This window comes from Pongo pygmaeus, chromosome 1, assembly GCF_028885625.2.
Source record: "Pongo pygmaeus isolate AG05252 chromosome 1, NHGRI_mPonPyg2-v2.0_pri, whole genome shotgun sequence".
Lineage (NCBI taxonomy): Eukaryota > Metazoa > Chordata > Mammalia > Primates > Hominidae > Pongo > Pongo pygmaeus.
In genome coordinates, this window is record NC_072373.2 from 19,104,779 (window position 1) to 19,119,879 (window position 15,101).

General features: G+C 41.5%; 1 protein-coding gene across 1 annotated transcript in view; it reads right to left on the reverse strand.

Annotated features, from left to right (window-relative positions):
* GALNT2 (polypeptide N-acetylgalactosaminyltransferase 2) overlaps positions 1-15,101 on the reverse strand; it is a 216,239-nt gene that overhangs the window by 90,515 nt on the left and 110,623 nt on the right. Inside the window, exon 2 of the mRNA XM_054468572.2 lies at positions 13,777-13,870. Within this exon, the coding sequence (XP_054324547.1) occupies positions 13,777-13,870 (94 nt within the window). The remainder of the gene's footprint in view (positions 1-13,776; positions 13,871-15,101) is intronic.

Genomic DNA, 15,101 nt, shown 5'->3' on the forward strand with positions numbered 1-15,101 from the left:
CCAACAACTCACTTTTAAGTGGGGAAAACTGAAGTGAAACACCAAAAAGCAACCCTGCACCTGTGCAGTTCTCAGCTGCCCAGCCCCCTTTCAGGTGGCAGTGCCAGTCCTGTCTCCACCCTGGAGAGTGACTGAATCTCTGAGAGCAGGTGTTCCTGTCTCTGAAACGCTGGCATCTCCTGTTGTTGGACTCAGAAGGAACTGTGGACATCATCTCTCCAGGTGTAAAAATCTCTCCATTACAGTCCCCAATGTCCAGCCACAGCTTAAGAGGTGCTGAGCATGGGAAGCCCCCCGTTTCAAAAGGCAGCTGTTTCACTGGACAGTGAGAACTGTTGGTGGGGGCTTCCTCAGATAAAAACAAACGCTGCTTCCTGGACAGGCACGGTGGCTCATGCCTATGATCCAGCACTTTGGGAGGCCGAGGAATAGGGATCACTTGGGCTCGGGAGTTTGAGATCAGCCTGGTGAACACAGCAAGATGCTGTCTCTGCAAAAAATTTTAAAAATGCGTCTGGCATGGTGGCACGTACCTGTAGTCCTAGCTATGTGGGAGGCTGAAGCAGGAGGACTGCTTAAGCCCAGGAGTTCGAGGCTGTAGTGAGCTGTGATGGCAGTACTGCACTCCAGCCTGGGTTGGTGAGACCCTGTCTCAAAACAACAACAGAAACAAAAAAATGCTTCCCTCTAACTTCTGCTCAAATACAAGAAACAGAAGTCTCAAATAAAAAGAGAAAAAAAGTCTTTGGCCTCTTTTATATGGTAGCCTTTCAAATATTCAGACATCACGATCCCACTTCCCCTTGGAAGCCCTTCTGTAAAAACATCCACAGTTACTGCACGTGTTCCTCATCGGACACTGCTTCTGCTTCCTCAAAATCTGAGTCACTGTCAGCCAGACTAACTCTAGTTTATCAGCATTCCTGAACACTGTGCTCTGAAGAGAACAAAACACTTCAGCTATGGGGTGGGAGCCCAGAGAACACTGGATGTCACGTGACTGCTTCTGGACATTGTATTTCGACTAATAAAGCCTAAGATAACTATTTTTAAACAGCTCCATTACATTTCTGGCTACTGATCTCAGCCCTTGGTCTCCACTTTCTTGCTTGTTGCAACAGGAAAAGGACAATGGAAGATTTTTTAATGTTGGCTAGAGCAAGAAAATAGGCCCCCTGTGGAAGACAAAATGGCAACTAATATTAAAAAATGCATGCATTGCCATTGACCCTGCAATTTCACTTTTAGGTATTCATTTCAAGAAAATAATCATGGACTCACAAAGATTTACCTCTCAGGATACTGGCTGGAACCCCTCTTTAAGTCCCACAACAAAAAATAAGTTCAATGAGCCGATGGCCGTGGAGATGTTGCTGCCATTAAAATGCTATAGGAGATGTTTATGGATGTGAAAAGGAGTTCCCGATATATCGCCCAAGCAGAGATGGTACACCACAGTGCTGTATTTGTAAAAATGTAGCTGTAAGCAGATGGTAGGGGACTGCCCATAGAAAAAGGCCCCGTTTCAGGAGAGAAGAGAGAGGAAGGTGGCCCCCAATCAGGGAGCCAGAGCCCAGGAGGGGCTCTGAAAGAGAGATGGGCATGTGTGGAGAGGCGTCTCAGCAAATTCCCCAAATATACTGAAATGTTAGTCACCTTGTGGATGACCTGAATTTTCATAGAAATTCATGAAAAGACTGAACTTTGAATGTGGGATAAAACTCAGGACCTGTTGTCAGAGAGGCCAAATGCTTCAGGAGCATTTGGTCCTAGGAGCCAACTCTAAGAAACTGTGTGCAAGGCCTGAGGCTTCAAGTGCGTGGGTCTCGGCGCGTCCCATGCAGAGGAGACCCCTTCGTCTCAGCTATGGGGGCAGCACACCCACCTGGGTATACGCCCAGAGCAAGTACGGAGGAACACGCGGTGGGAGAGGAATGGTGGTTATTTCTGGATGATAGAATTATGTATGAATATAATTTTCTTATTTTTGCTTATCTGAATTTCTAAAACGTACAATACACACATCGCTTGCTTTTTAAAAGATGCTTCCCTAAAGACAATGACAGCCACTTATTTTCCTTATGACAACACTGTGCAGATCCCTGGCCTCAGGCCTGGCTCATGAAGAGCTACGTAGGCTTCGCTCCCCACAAGTGTCACATGGTTCCACCCCACACAACACATATCACAGGGCACACGGTTCACCGAGACACAAGAAGGGAATTCTGACCCACAACATGGGTGAACCTGGAGGAGTTATGCTAAGTGAACAAGCCAGAAATAAAGGACAAGTACTGTAAGGCTGCACTCATATGAGGGACCCAGAGGAACCAAATTCATAGAAACAGGAATAGCAGGGCCTGGGAGAGGCAGGAATGGGACATTGGTATTACATGGGTACAGTTTCCATTTTGCAAGATGAAAACAACTCTAAAGATGGATGGTGGTGATGACTGCACAACACTGTGAATGCGCTTAATGCCACGGACCTGTACACTTAAAAACGCTTAAAATGGCAACTTTAGTGTTAGGCATCTTTTACCACAATTAAAAAGATAAATGCACAATGCCAGAACCCATTAAGTCACCTAGAAAAACAAAGGGTCGGGGAACACTTCTCTCTGATGCTGCAGCAATGCTGAACAAATAACAGGAGTGGTTCATCTCATCTTTCTTCCGGCAGGTGGGAAGTAGAAAAGCTAAAACGTCTCCGTTAGGATCAGTGGCAATTCACACCCTGGATTTAAGTTCTCTTAACATATTTCATCATTCCCGTTTCATTCATCTTTACGTGAACATTAGCAATTTCTGTTCTGAGAAATCCACTGTCTGGGGTAATTGAACCAGCAGCACATTGGGGAGGGGTGGCTGTGATGAAGACACAGCCCAGGACCAGGACGAGGAGAGACCTCAAGGAGAATCCAGACGGCCTTAGGACTATCCTTTCTGAACTCTCTCCCTACCCGCATCTCTCCTAAGCCTCAGCCCTTTACACAAGGTTACTAAGGAATACAAGAATGACACTAAGGTCTCATAAAGGCAAAGAGAAAATCTGCTCCAAAAGGCCACCACATTGACCAAAGGGTGAGAGATCTCCAACAAGAACCTCATCAACAGCTGTCCTCAGAGGCAGACCTCGGCCTTCCAGCCCCTACAGCTGCCCCTGCTCCTCTTCCGGCCCCACTCTACCGGCCCCTGCTCCTCTTCTGGCCCCCGCTCCTTTGCCGGTCCTTCTGCCAGCTGGCTGGCTGGTCAGACTCAGAGACAATTATAGGGAGAAACTTATTTTTCAATCCAGAGGTTTTTCCACGCCAAGGGGAAAAAATGACATTCTTATCAGACAAATTTCCAAAATACAAAATATTGACTAATATACGCCTCTATTTGAAGACAATATTTTAAAAACCAACACTGGAAAAAAAAAATTCAGTGGTTCCAAGTAGAAAGCATGATACTGAAATAGAAGCAAAGGTCACAGAGTTTATGGGCAAAAACTCATCCACAGTGGACCTGAAATGTGGTATGAGGGTGGGGGGAACTACAGAGATATATTTTTACAGCATGTAAAATAAAATAAAATTGGTGATTCTAATCTGAGAATAGAGATTAAAGGGAAATGGGAAGACAGAGTTAACAGAATCGAAGAGTTTTACAGCAAGAATGTATCTAAATTTTAAAGATAAGGAAAACAAAACCCAAATACTCCTTAATTTTTCTAAGGCCACAGGACTAGCGGCACAGCTGAGCCTAGAGCTCCTGGCCATCATCCTTGTTCCGAACCCTGATCCTGTGCTCCCAGGTTATTGTTCTTGTCTCCATTCCATGACTTCCAGCTGGGACTGTCACTTGGGTGGTATACTTTATCCAAATTCCAGATTCTTCCCCAAAGTACGATGAACTGAGGCAAGAAATAGAGTTAAAACAATAATCTGGGTTTTTGTGACCATGGCAGCCCCAAGAGTGGTAGTCTCCAAAGTGCAGCCACACAAGACAATCTTCTGGGGCAAAGAAAGAAAATGACAGACATTGTCAAGTATTTTTCTCATCCTTTATAATAGCTTATTTTAAATACACTTTATGATACAAACAGGAGGCAGGGAAATACTGGGTAGGAGAGGGTGGTCCCTGGTGAGGGCCACACCCTCAAGCCTGGAACTGTGGGGCCCAAAGTGAGAACAAACATTTCTGTTTTCCTGCCCGAATGTTGCCTTTTCCAAAACCACCCCAGCCCGCCCCACCCTCCATCCTGTACCCAGAAAAACCCCAGGCCCTACTGGCAGAGCAATAGAGAAGGACAGAAGAAACAGCCGGATGTTGGAGAGAATCAGCTTGATTTCAGAGGGACAGCTTGACAGCGGAACTTTGGAGAAGAGTTTGGCCGGGGACAGCAGGACTCCAGGGGAAGACCATCTTCCCACTTCACCCCCTTTCTAGCTTCCCATCCCACTGAGAGCCACTTCCAGCGCTCAATAAAGTCCTCCACATTCACCATCCTTCAATTTGTTTGCACAACTTGATTCTTCCTGGACACCGGACAAGAATTCGGGTATCAAGAGGGTGGATGCAAAAGGCTGTCACCCTGACCTTGCAATGAGCTAACACTTAAGTCATCTGTGGACAGCAAATCTAAGAGCACACTGTAACATATGCCCTCTGGGGCTCCAGGGATCACAGGCAGCCCCACCCAGATGCTGCCGGGGGGCTGCACAGAGTTCTACTCCTGCCAATGCCCAAAAGCACTCACCCCAGCCCCTGCACCCACTCACCTGCATGCTGCCCCTCCCATGAGGGGCCGAGAGCTGTGGGCTGACTCCTGTGAAGGGGTCAAGGGAACTATCCCATTTCATTTAGAATGTATCAATAAATCCGTATGGCAATATGCATGGAATTCCTAAGTAAGCATTTTAATACACATGTGTGTGGGAGGTGGTCTAAATATATGTTTGTTCATAGAGTGTGCGATCAGAAAATTGGAGACTGTTGGCCTGGAACATCACTGCTCTGCCCTATTAGATCTGGCTCCTTCATCTGTCAGTGGGTTCTGTGGCCATAAAAGCATCCAGCTTGGTGTCATGTCTTCCCACCCATCTGTCTACAGCTGCTACATGCCCAACACATAGAACACAGGAAGCCACTGAGCTTCCTGAACAAACCACTGACACACTGGAAAGTGCCATGGCCAGTAGTTTCTTGCAAGCCATAAAACTTTAGCTGTGTTCCTCATGCTTAGGGAAAATAGATTTTTCAATCACAAGAAAATAATTTCTAACAGCGAAAAAATTATGTGTATGCTGGTTTAGTAGGAAAAATGGTTTCAACATAAAAAGGAAAGAAAGCCCTTTGGCAAAATAAAAAGACATTGTGCATTTATCAAAAATTACTACTAATAACTCAAAAGAGAGGCAAATCAGTACATTCCGATCTCTTTGAAGATAAGAAAACCAACTGTATGCAATAGTTAAGGATATGAAAGGCAGAGTCAATGTGAGCACTCAAATGATTGAGGTATGACTCTCAATGGTCAAATCCAGCCTATGACCTGAAGATGGCTTTTCCCTCCCTCTCTCTATTTGCTGAAAACCATCAGAACATCTGTATGTTTTTAATAGAAGATAATCCATAGGAAGTCTCTCATTAATCCACACAACAAAAGTGTGTATCCTAGCTTCCCATTATTATAATAATAGGAATATTAGTTAACTATTCTATTCAGATACTCCCCATTGTGTGGGTAATGTTTACTTTACATATGAAAGAACTGTGGCTCAGGGCTTCATGCCTCATCCAGGAGCTGGAAAGATGACAGGGAGGCCGACTTAACCCACGAATTGACTGCATGTGTGCCTTCAGTCAGAGCTCCCGGAGGAGACAGTGACATACCTGCATCTGGTGTAGCTGGGACAACGCCTGGGGAGGGCACAAAGGAGGGGCTTGGACTCCCTGGGGTGATGCTTGTCCATCCACAGTCAAGAACACAACGTGCAAACACTCTCACCAGCAAACACCCTCGCCAGCAAAGCAAACACTTCATAAACGGACTTCCAGTTCCCAATAGGCATGTAAGGAGCTTGAAAGTCGTTATTCTGTCCTAACAGTAAAAAGCTGAATAAAATGAAAAATCAGCACTTCTTAGAAATCTGCCTTGGATCTGTTGGAGAAATGTCACAAGCCACAGCCCCCCAAATTGGACAGGTGAATACAAGGAATCACAATTCACTGGAGCAGAAGCCTGTAAGTAGAAACCCCTGAAGATCCACTACGGGGGTAGGAAAACCTAAACTGTAGTGGAAAATTCCTGGAGGCTCACTGTGGACAAGCCTAAGAGATTAAAAACTCCAGGGGGACCCAGTCATGGGGGTGTGGCGGTGCGGCGGGGGGCGGGGGGGGGCAGCTATATTTGTGTGTGTTTTACCTCCTGGAGCTCTACCAGACCCTCACAGTGAATACTGAAGAAATACCCCCTCATGCTTACAACAGGGAGAGGGGAAAATAACCATTTTGAAAGAAGCCAGGGCACTGTGTTCTTATTAATAAGGCCTGCCCTCAGGAGAAACTATTTAAACAGGGACTAAACTGCTGGCATTTATCAGAGCCTGTCCAATCTGAGGGACAGGAAATAATCAGCCTCTGCTAGACTTTAATTAATCACCTAAGGATGTGGAGAGGGGGACGCTGAGAAGCAAATGTGAGGCTCACAGCCCAGGCACAAAGGTTCCCTAAAAGAATGAGACCAAATCATAGGACTATAGCAAGCTTCCCCTCCCACTACACCTTAACACCACACAAGTAAAGGCCTATTTACCAGGGTTCCGTGCACCCAGTCCATCACATCCAGCTTTCAACATAAAATTACAAGGCACACTAAGAGGTTACACACACACACACACACACACACAGAGTTTAAAGAGACGAGCAAGTAACAGAACCAGACTCAGATATAGAACAATGTTGGAATGATCAGATCAGGAATTTAAAACAACTATAATTAATATGCTAGGGACTCTAATGGAAAAAGTAGGTAACACACAAGAACAGACAGATAATGTAAGCAGAGAAATGGAAATTATGAGAAAGAATCAAAAGGAAATGCTAGAGATCAAAAACACTGTAGAGAATGAGGAAAGTCTTTAATGGGCTCATTAGCAGACAGGACATGCTGAGAAAAAAATCTCTAAACTTGAGGATATGACACTACAAACTTCTAAAACTCAAATGCAAAGACAAAAAAGATGAAAAAAATTGAAATAATATCCAAGAACTGTGGAACAATTACAGTGGTGTAAATATGCATGATGGGAATACCAGAAGGAGAAGAAAGAGAGAAAAGAACAGGAGAAATACTGGAAGAAATCACGACTAAGAATTTCCCCAAATTAATGTTGAACACCAAAATGCAAATTAAGGAAACTTAGAGAACACACAGAATAGTATAAAGGCTCCAAAAACTACACTGAGGAATATCATATTCAAATTGCAGAAAATCAAAGATAAAAAAAATTGAAAGAAACACCTTACCTATCAATAGAGGAGCAAAGAGAAGGATTATAACTAATGTCTTCTCAGAAACCATGCAGGGAAGAGGAGAGGAGAGGGAAATATTTAAAGGGCTCAGAGAAAAAAAATGACCACCTAGAATTCTGTACCATTTAAGTTAGATCTTCAGGCCAGGCGCAGTGGCTCACGCCTGTAATCCCAGCACTTTGGGAGGCCAAGGTGGGTGGATCACGAGGTCAGGAGATCGAGACCATCCTGCCTAACATGGTGAAACCCCGTCTCTACTAAAAAAATACAAAAAAATTAGCTGGATGTGGTGGCGGGCGCCTGTAGTCCCAGCTACTCGGGAGGCTGAGGCAGGAGAATGGCATGAACCCAGGAGGCAGAGCTTGCAGTGAGCTGAGATAGCACCACTGCACTCTAGCCTGGGTAATAGAGCGGGACTCTGTCTCAAAAAAAAAAAAAAAAAAAAAAAGAAAGATTGATCTTCAAAGATGAAGGAGGGATAGAAACTTCCTCAAACACAAGTTGAGGGAATTTGTTGCCAGTAGACCTGCCTTGCAAAAAATGTTAAAAGTAGCTCTTTTAACATAGGAAAATAACATCGATCAGAAACCTGGATCTACATGAAGAAAGGATGCATCAAAGAAGGAATAAGTGAAGGTAAAATAAAAACTTTTCCTTTTTTTTTTTTGAGTTGGAGTCTTGCTCTGTCACCCAGGCTACAGAGCAGTGGTACGATCTCGGCTCACTGCAGCCTCCGCCTCCCAGGTTCCAGCGATTTTCCTGCCTCAGCCTCCCAGGTAGCTGGAATTACAGGCACGCACCACCACACCTGGCTAATTTTTGTATTTTTTGTAGAGACAGTGTTTCACCACGTTGGCCACGCTGGTCTCGAACTCCTGACTTCAGTGATCTGCCTGCCTCAGCCTCCCAAAGTGCTGGGATTACAGGCGTGAGCCACTGCTCCTCGCCTATTTTTCTTATTCTTAATTGAACTAACATATAATGGGTTGTTTGAAATAATAATAGCAACAATATATTCTATCATGTATTCTTTTATATATTATATACATATGCTTATGTGGATGTAAAATGACAGCAATGATATAAGGGATGGGAGGGAGGAATCAAGAATACTTTGTTATTATAAGATACTTGCACTACCTGTGAAAAAGTATAGTGTTATCTGAAAGAAGACCAACTAATTTTTTTTAAAGACACATAATGCATATGCTGAGAAGAGAGAGAAAATGGGATCATACAGAAAGCTCAATTAAAATGACAAAAGGCAGAAAAAGTGTGAAAGGTAAAAGTACAAACATAGAATAAGGGCAATAAATAAAAAACAATAACAAATATAGTAAATACACCAAAGAAAATACCAAGATTGTGAGAATCAAAAAATAAGTCCCAATTGTATGTTGCCTACAACAAATCTACTATAAATAAAACAACACACATAGATTAAAAGTAAAATGATAAAGAATGGCCTTTACCAAGAAAAGTTAGATCTATCATGCTAACACTAATCAAAAGAAAGTAAGAATAACTATATTAATTTCTGACAATGTAGACTTTAGATCATGGGAATTTTTAAGGGATCAAGAGAGCATTACATAATGATTTTTTAAAAGTCTATTTTCCAAAAAGATACAACAATCCTTAATGTGTATGTGCCTAAAAAAAGCATAAAAATGCATGAGGCAAAAACTGATAGAACTGCAAGGAGAAATAAATGAACTCACTGTTATAGTTTGAGTCCTCAATAGTCCTCTATCAAAAATGGGCAGATCCTGCAAGAGGAAGCTCAGTAAGGACAGAGTTGAACTCAACAACACCATCAATCAACTAGACATAATTGACATCTATAGCCTAATTCAGTCAAAAACAGCAGAGTACACATTCTTCTCAAACTCACATGGAACATTCACCAAAAGAGACCACATTCTGGGCCATAAAGCATACCTTAACAAATTGAAAAGAACAGAAATCAGACTGTGTGCTCTCAGAACACAATACAATTAAACTAGATTCAATAACAGAAAGATAGCTAGCTGGGAAATCCCAAAGTACGTGGAGACTAAACAACGCACTTCTAAATGACACAGAGGTCAAAGAAGAAATCTTAAGAAAAAATGTTTTTAAATTCCCAAAGTAAATAAAAATGAAAACAGAACTTATCAAAATTTGTGAGATGCAGCAAAAGCAGTGCTTCCAAAGAAATTTATAGTACTGAGTGCATATATTAGAAAATAAGAAAGATCTAAAAGCAATCATCTAAGATTCTACTTTAAAAAACTAGAAAAAGGAGAAAGTTAAATCCACAGTAAGTAGAAGACATAATAAAAATTATTACAGAAATCAATACAATTGAAAACAGAAAATCAATAGAGAAAAAATAAATAAAACCAAAAGCTGGTTCTCTCAAAATATCAATAAAATCAATGAACCTTTAACCAGGCTAAGTGAAAAAGAAAAAAGGCACACTTTACCAATATCAGAAATGAAAGTGGGGATATAACTATAGATCCTATGGATATGAAAAGGACAATAAGGAATAGTATGAACAATTCTATGCTCATAAATTCAATAAGCTGGATGAAATGGACCAATTCCTCCAAAGACATACTCTGCCAAAATTCACATAAGAAGAAATAAACAATTTGAACAGGTCATATCTATTAAAGAAATTGAATCAATAATTAATAATCTTCCCAAACAGAAAGCACCAGGCCTAGGTGTGTTCACTGATGAATTCTGACCCACATTTAAAGAAAGAAATTATACCAATTCTCTACAATCTCTTCCAGAAGATAGAAGCAGAAGAAATACTTCCTTACTCATTCTATGAGGCCAGCATTACCCTAATACCAAAAACCAGACAAAGACATTTAAGAAAAAAAGGTATGGCTGGGTGTGCTGGCTCATGCCTGTAATCCCAGCACTTTGGCAGGGCTGAGGCAGGTGGATCACCTGGGGTCAGGAGTTCAAGATCAGCCTGGCCAACATGGTGAAACTCTCTCTCTAAAAAAAAAAAAAAAAAAAAAAAAAAGAAACAAAAGGTACTGATTAATAGCTCTCATATGACCATATGCAGGAATTCTCAACAAAATAAAGCAAATCAAATTCAACAATGTATAAAAAGAATTATACACCGTCATCAAGTAGGATTTACGCCAGTTATGAAAGAGTGGCTCAACAAATGAAAACCCATTAACGTAATCCATCATATCCATTAGCTAAGCAAGAAAAATCACATGATCATATCAATAGATGCAAAAAAAGCACTTGACAAAATCCAACACCCATTCATGTTACAAATTCTCGAACTAGGAATATATGAGAACTTCCTCAACTTGATAAAGAATACCTACAAAAATCTTGCAGCTAACATCATACTTAATGGTGAAAAACTGGAAACTTTCCCACTAAGATCAGGAACAAGGTAAAGATGACCCCTCACCACTCTTCTTCAACATTGTACTGGAAGTCCTAGCTAATGAAATAAGACAAAAAAAAAGTATAAAGATTGGAAGAAAATAAATAAAATTCTATTTGTTCATAGATCACATGATTATCTATGCAGAAAACCTGAAACAATGAACAAAAATTTCCTGGGACTAATAAACAATTACAGCAAGGTTATAAGATGTGAGGTCAATATACAAAAGTCAACTGCTTTCCTATATACCAGTAACAAAGGAGTGGAGTGTGAAGTGAAAATCACAAGACCATTTACATTAGAAACTCCCAAAATGAAAAACTTAGGTACAAATCTGACAAAATATGTATAAATTCTGTATGAGGAAAACTACAAAACTCTGATAAAAGGTATCAGAAAAATTATTTGACATTCACGGGGAGTAAGACAATATGGTCAAAATGTCAGTTAGTCTCAACTTGATCTATAGATTCAATGCAATTCGAGCCAAAATCCCAGCAAGTTGTTTTGTGGATATTAACAAACTCATTCTAAAATTTACAAATTTATATGGAACAGCAAAAGATGTGGAATAGCTAAAACTACCTTGAAAGAAAACAAAGGTGACTAACACTACTCGGCTTCAAGACTTTACATGAAGTCATGGTCATCAAGACAGTGTGGTAGTGGCAGAATAACAGACAAATAGATCAATGGAAGCAAATAAAGAGCCCCAATATAGAACCATACGAATATTGCCAACCGATCTCTGACAAAGGAGCAAAGGCAATAAAGCGGAGAGGAGTCTCTTCAGCAAATGTTTCTGGAAGACCTGGACACTCACATGCCAAAAAAAAAAAGAACCTAGACACAGCTCTTACACTTTTCACAAAATTAACTCCAAATGAATCACAGACCTAAATGTAAAACACCAAAGTAGGCCAGGCGTGGTGGCTCCCGCTGTAATTCCAGCACTTTGGGAGGCCGAGGCGGGCAGATCACCTGAGGTCAGGAGTTTGAGACCAGCCTGGCCAACGTGGCAAAACCCTGTCTCTACTAAAAATACAAAAATTAGCTGGGCTTGGTGGCAGGTGCCTGTAATCCCAGCAACTGGGAAGCTTAAATAGGAGAATCACTTGAACCTGGGAGGCAGAGGTTGCAATAAGCTGAGATTTCACCACTGTACTCCAGCCTGGGTAACAGAGTGAGACTCTGTCTCAAATAAATAAGTAAATACACCAAAGTATAAAACTCATAGAAGATAACATAGAAGAAAATCTAGGTGACCTTTTTGTCATGGTGAAGACTTTTTAGAGAAAACACCAAAGGCATGACAATGAAGGAAATAATTGATAAGCCAGATTTGAATCAATTAAAATCTTCTAGGACACTATCAAGACAATGAGAAGACAGGCCACAGACTAGGAGAAACATTTACAAAACCCATATCTGATAAAGGATGATTATCCTAAATGTATAAAGACTCTTAAAACTCAACAATAAGAAAATGAAATGCTGGATTAAAAATGCGCAAAAGGCGTGAACACCTCAGAAAATATACAGATGGCAAATAAGCCTATGAAAAGATGCTCAACATCGTATGTCATTAGAGAATTGAAAATAAAAACAAAAGTGAAATACTACTCCACACCTATTAGAGTGGCCTAAATCCAGAACACTGGCAACACCAAATGCTGGTGAGGATGTAGAGAAACAGGAACTCTCACTCACTGTGGTGGGAATGGAAAACGGAACAGCCACTTTGGAAAACAACTTAGCAGTTTCTTACAAAACTCAGCATACTCTTACCATATGATCCAGCAATCATACCCTTTGGTATTTACTCAAATGAGCTGAAAACTTACGTCTACACGAAAATTGGTACATAGATATTTATAGTAGCTTTAATCATAATTGCCAAAACTTGGAAGCAACCAAGATGTCCTTCACTAGGTGAATAAACAAACTAATACACCCAGACAATGGACTATTAATTCATTAAGAAATGAGCTATCCAGCCATGAAAAGACATGGAGGAACCTTATATATTAAATATTAATATATTATATTAATTATATTAATATATTAAAATAAATATATATTGAATATATATTACTCAGTGAAAGAAGCTAATCTGAAAAGCTGACATACCCTATGATTCCAACTGCCTGACATTCTAGAAAAGCAAAACTTCAGAGGCAACAAAAGGATTGCTGGTTGCCAGGGGCTGGGGGAGGAAAGGATGAACAGGCAGAGCACGGAGGACTCTTAAGGCAGTGAAATGACTCTGTATGATACTACAATGGTGGCTAAATGCCATTATGCATTTGTCCAAACCCACAGAATGTATAACATCGAGAGTGAACCCTAATGACAACTACAGACTTTGGGTGATGATGACGTGTCAATGCAGGTTCATGGATTATAACAAATGTACCACTCTGTCGGGGGATACTGACAATGGAGGAGGTTGTATGTGTGTTGGGGGTGGGGGTGCAGGAGGTATACAGGAATTCTCTGTACCTTCCCCTCAGTTTTGTTCTGAAGCTAAAACCGCCCTAAAAAATAAAGTCTATTAAAAATATTTCATGAACTAATATATACTAATATATACTTTCTACTTCAGTCTATTTTTATTTTCTCTTTCAACACATTTTGGCCACCTCCTATTAAAGTTTTAACTTGACCACCCATTAATGGGTCCGATGGAAGTTGTCAAAGCAGTGCTCTAGGGCGGTGTCTCCTGCTGACCTATGGAATCTAGCTTCTCCCCACAGACCACCTGCTCCAAGAGCCACGCTCAGTCCACTCCCAATCACTTGCTCAAAGCAAGATGGCTTCCTGGCCCCTGGCAGTACCTGGAGGGAGGGTCTCCATGCTTTGTGCTTTCTCTTCTCCATTGCTGTGATGAAGGTCTTTCTTTTTAATGGGGTCAATTTCATTCCAGTCCTCCTAGGGGAACAAAGACACTGAATGAGTTGACTGGTTCTTCAAGCACACCTTCATTCATCAGTTCAATACATACCGAGTCTTAGGAGAGTAACACTTGGCCCTGGGGATGCACTGATGAGCAGGAGGGAGGGCACATCTTAAAGACCCCACACACCAGAAATTGTTAGGGAGTCAAGATGCAAGGGGAGAAAAGTATAGACATGACCTTTCCCAAGGGTTTGCATTTCTCTCTTCATTTTATATTTGTATTGCTTATCTGTGGGAAGGAAATACTCCGAAAACTCCCAGGGCTTTGGGGATTTGTGAGGGTGGGGAAGCGAGATAGGGAAAGTGGATTAAATGAAATAATTCTAGAGTGGTTAAATTAAAACTATTAAAATGCAGGTAGCTCTCCAGACATCTTAGGTGGTTTATGGACATCTTAGGACCAGACTCTCCCTATGGGCTCCTTTGAGCTCCCCTCAGAGAGTGTTAAATGATTTAATTCCACTGACTAACACAGGAGCAGGGGGTAGGGCCACCAAGCTTTTTCTAGGGCTTACTCTAATAGGACTGCCAATGAAACAGAGATACATATTAAGGACTCAATGTGAAAACAGAATAAGATATAAGCTCTGGCAGAATTTATTCAACTCATCTGGGCAAACAATTTACTCTAATTTATCAACATTAAATCAGACTAAATAACAACTGCACGACCACAGAGCTAAATATATTTTCCACCACTGGGAATCTGATTTCTGTGACTAAAATAAGAAAGGTTTCTGTATATAACCCAAATCAGAAATAACCCATGGCTAGTAATTTTCCCACCAGACTCCTGTGAGCCAAGCATTGTCAGTTGGCCATTTTCCTGAGCAGATGCGATTAGGCTGATGCGCAACAGTAATCCCTCCCTGCGGGGCGGGGAACCCAGCTCTCCCCGGGGTTTATTCCACCAGCACTCCTCTGGACCAGCGCAGACTGCGTGCTGCATGCACGTTCACCACTGGAGACGTTTTGGTTCTTTACTTAAAATGTAAAGTGAGAGCTGCAGAAGGGTAAACCTCAGGGCCTGGGCCAAATGACACATTTTTTCCAAATGCAACTTGCTTTGCCAATAGTCTGCATTTTTACTCAAGAGGTGCGGTAATTAGACAGAAACTGTGCCTAAGACTCCCCCATCTCTTGGCCAGCTTTTGCTTCCGTTGCTTCTCTAATGAGGCGATACAGCTGGGTTTATCACATCAGG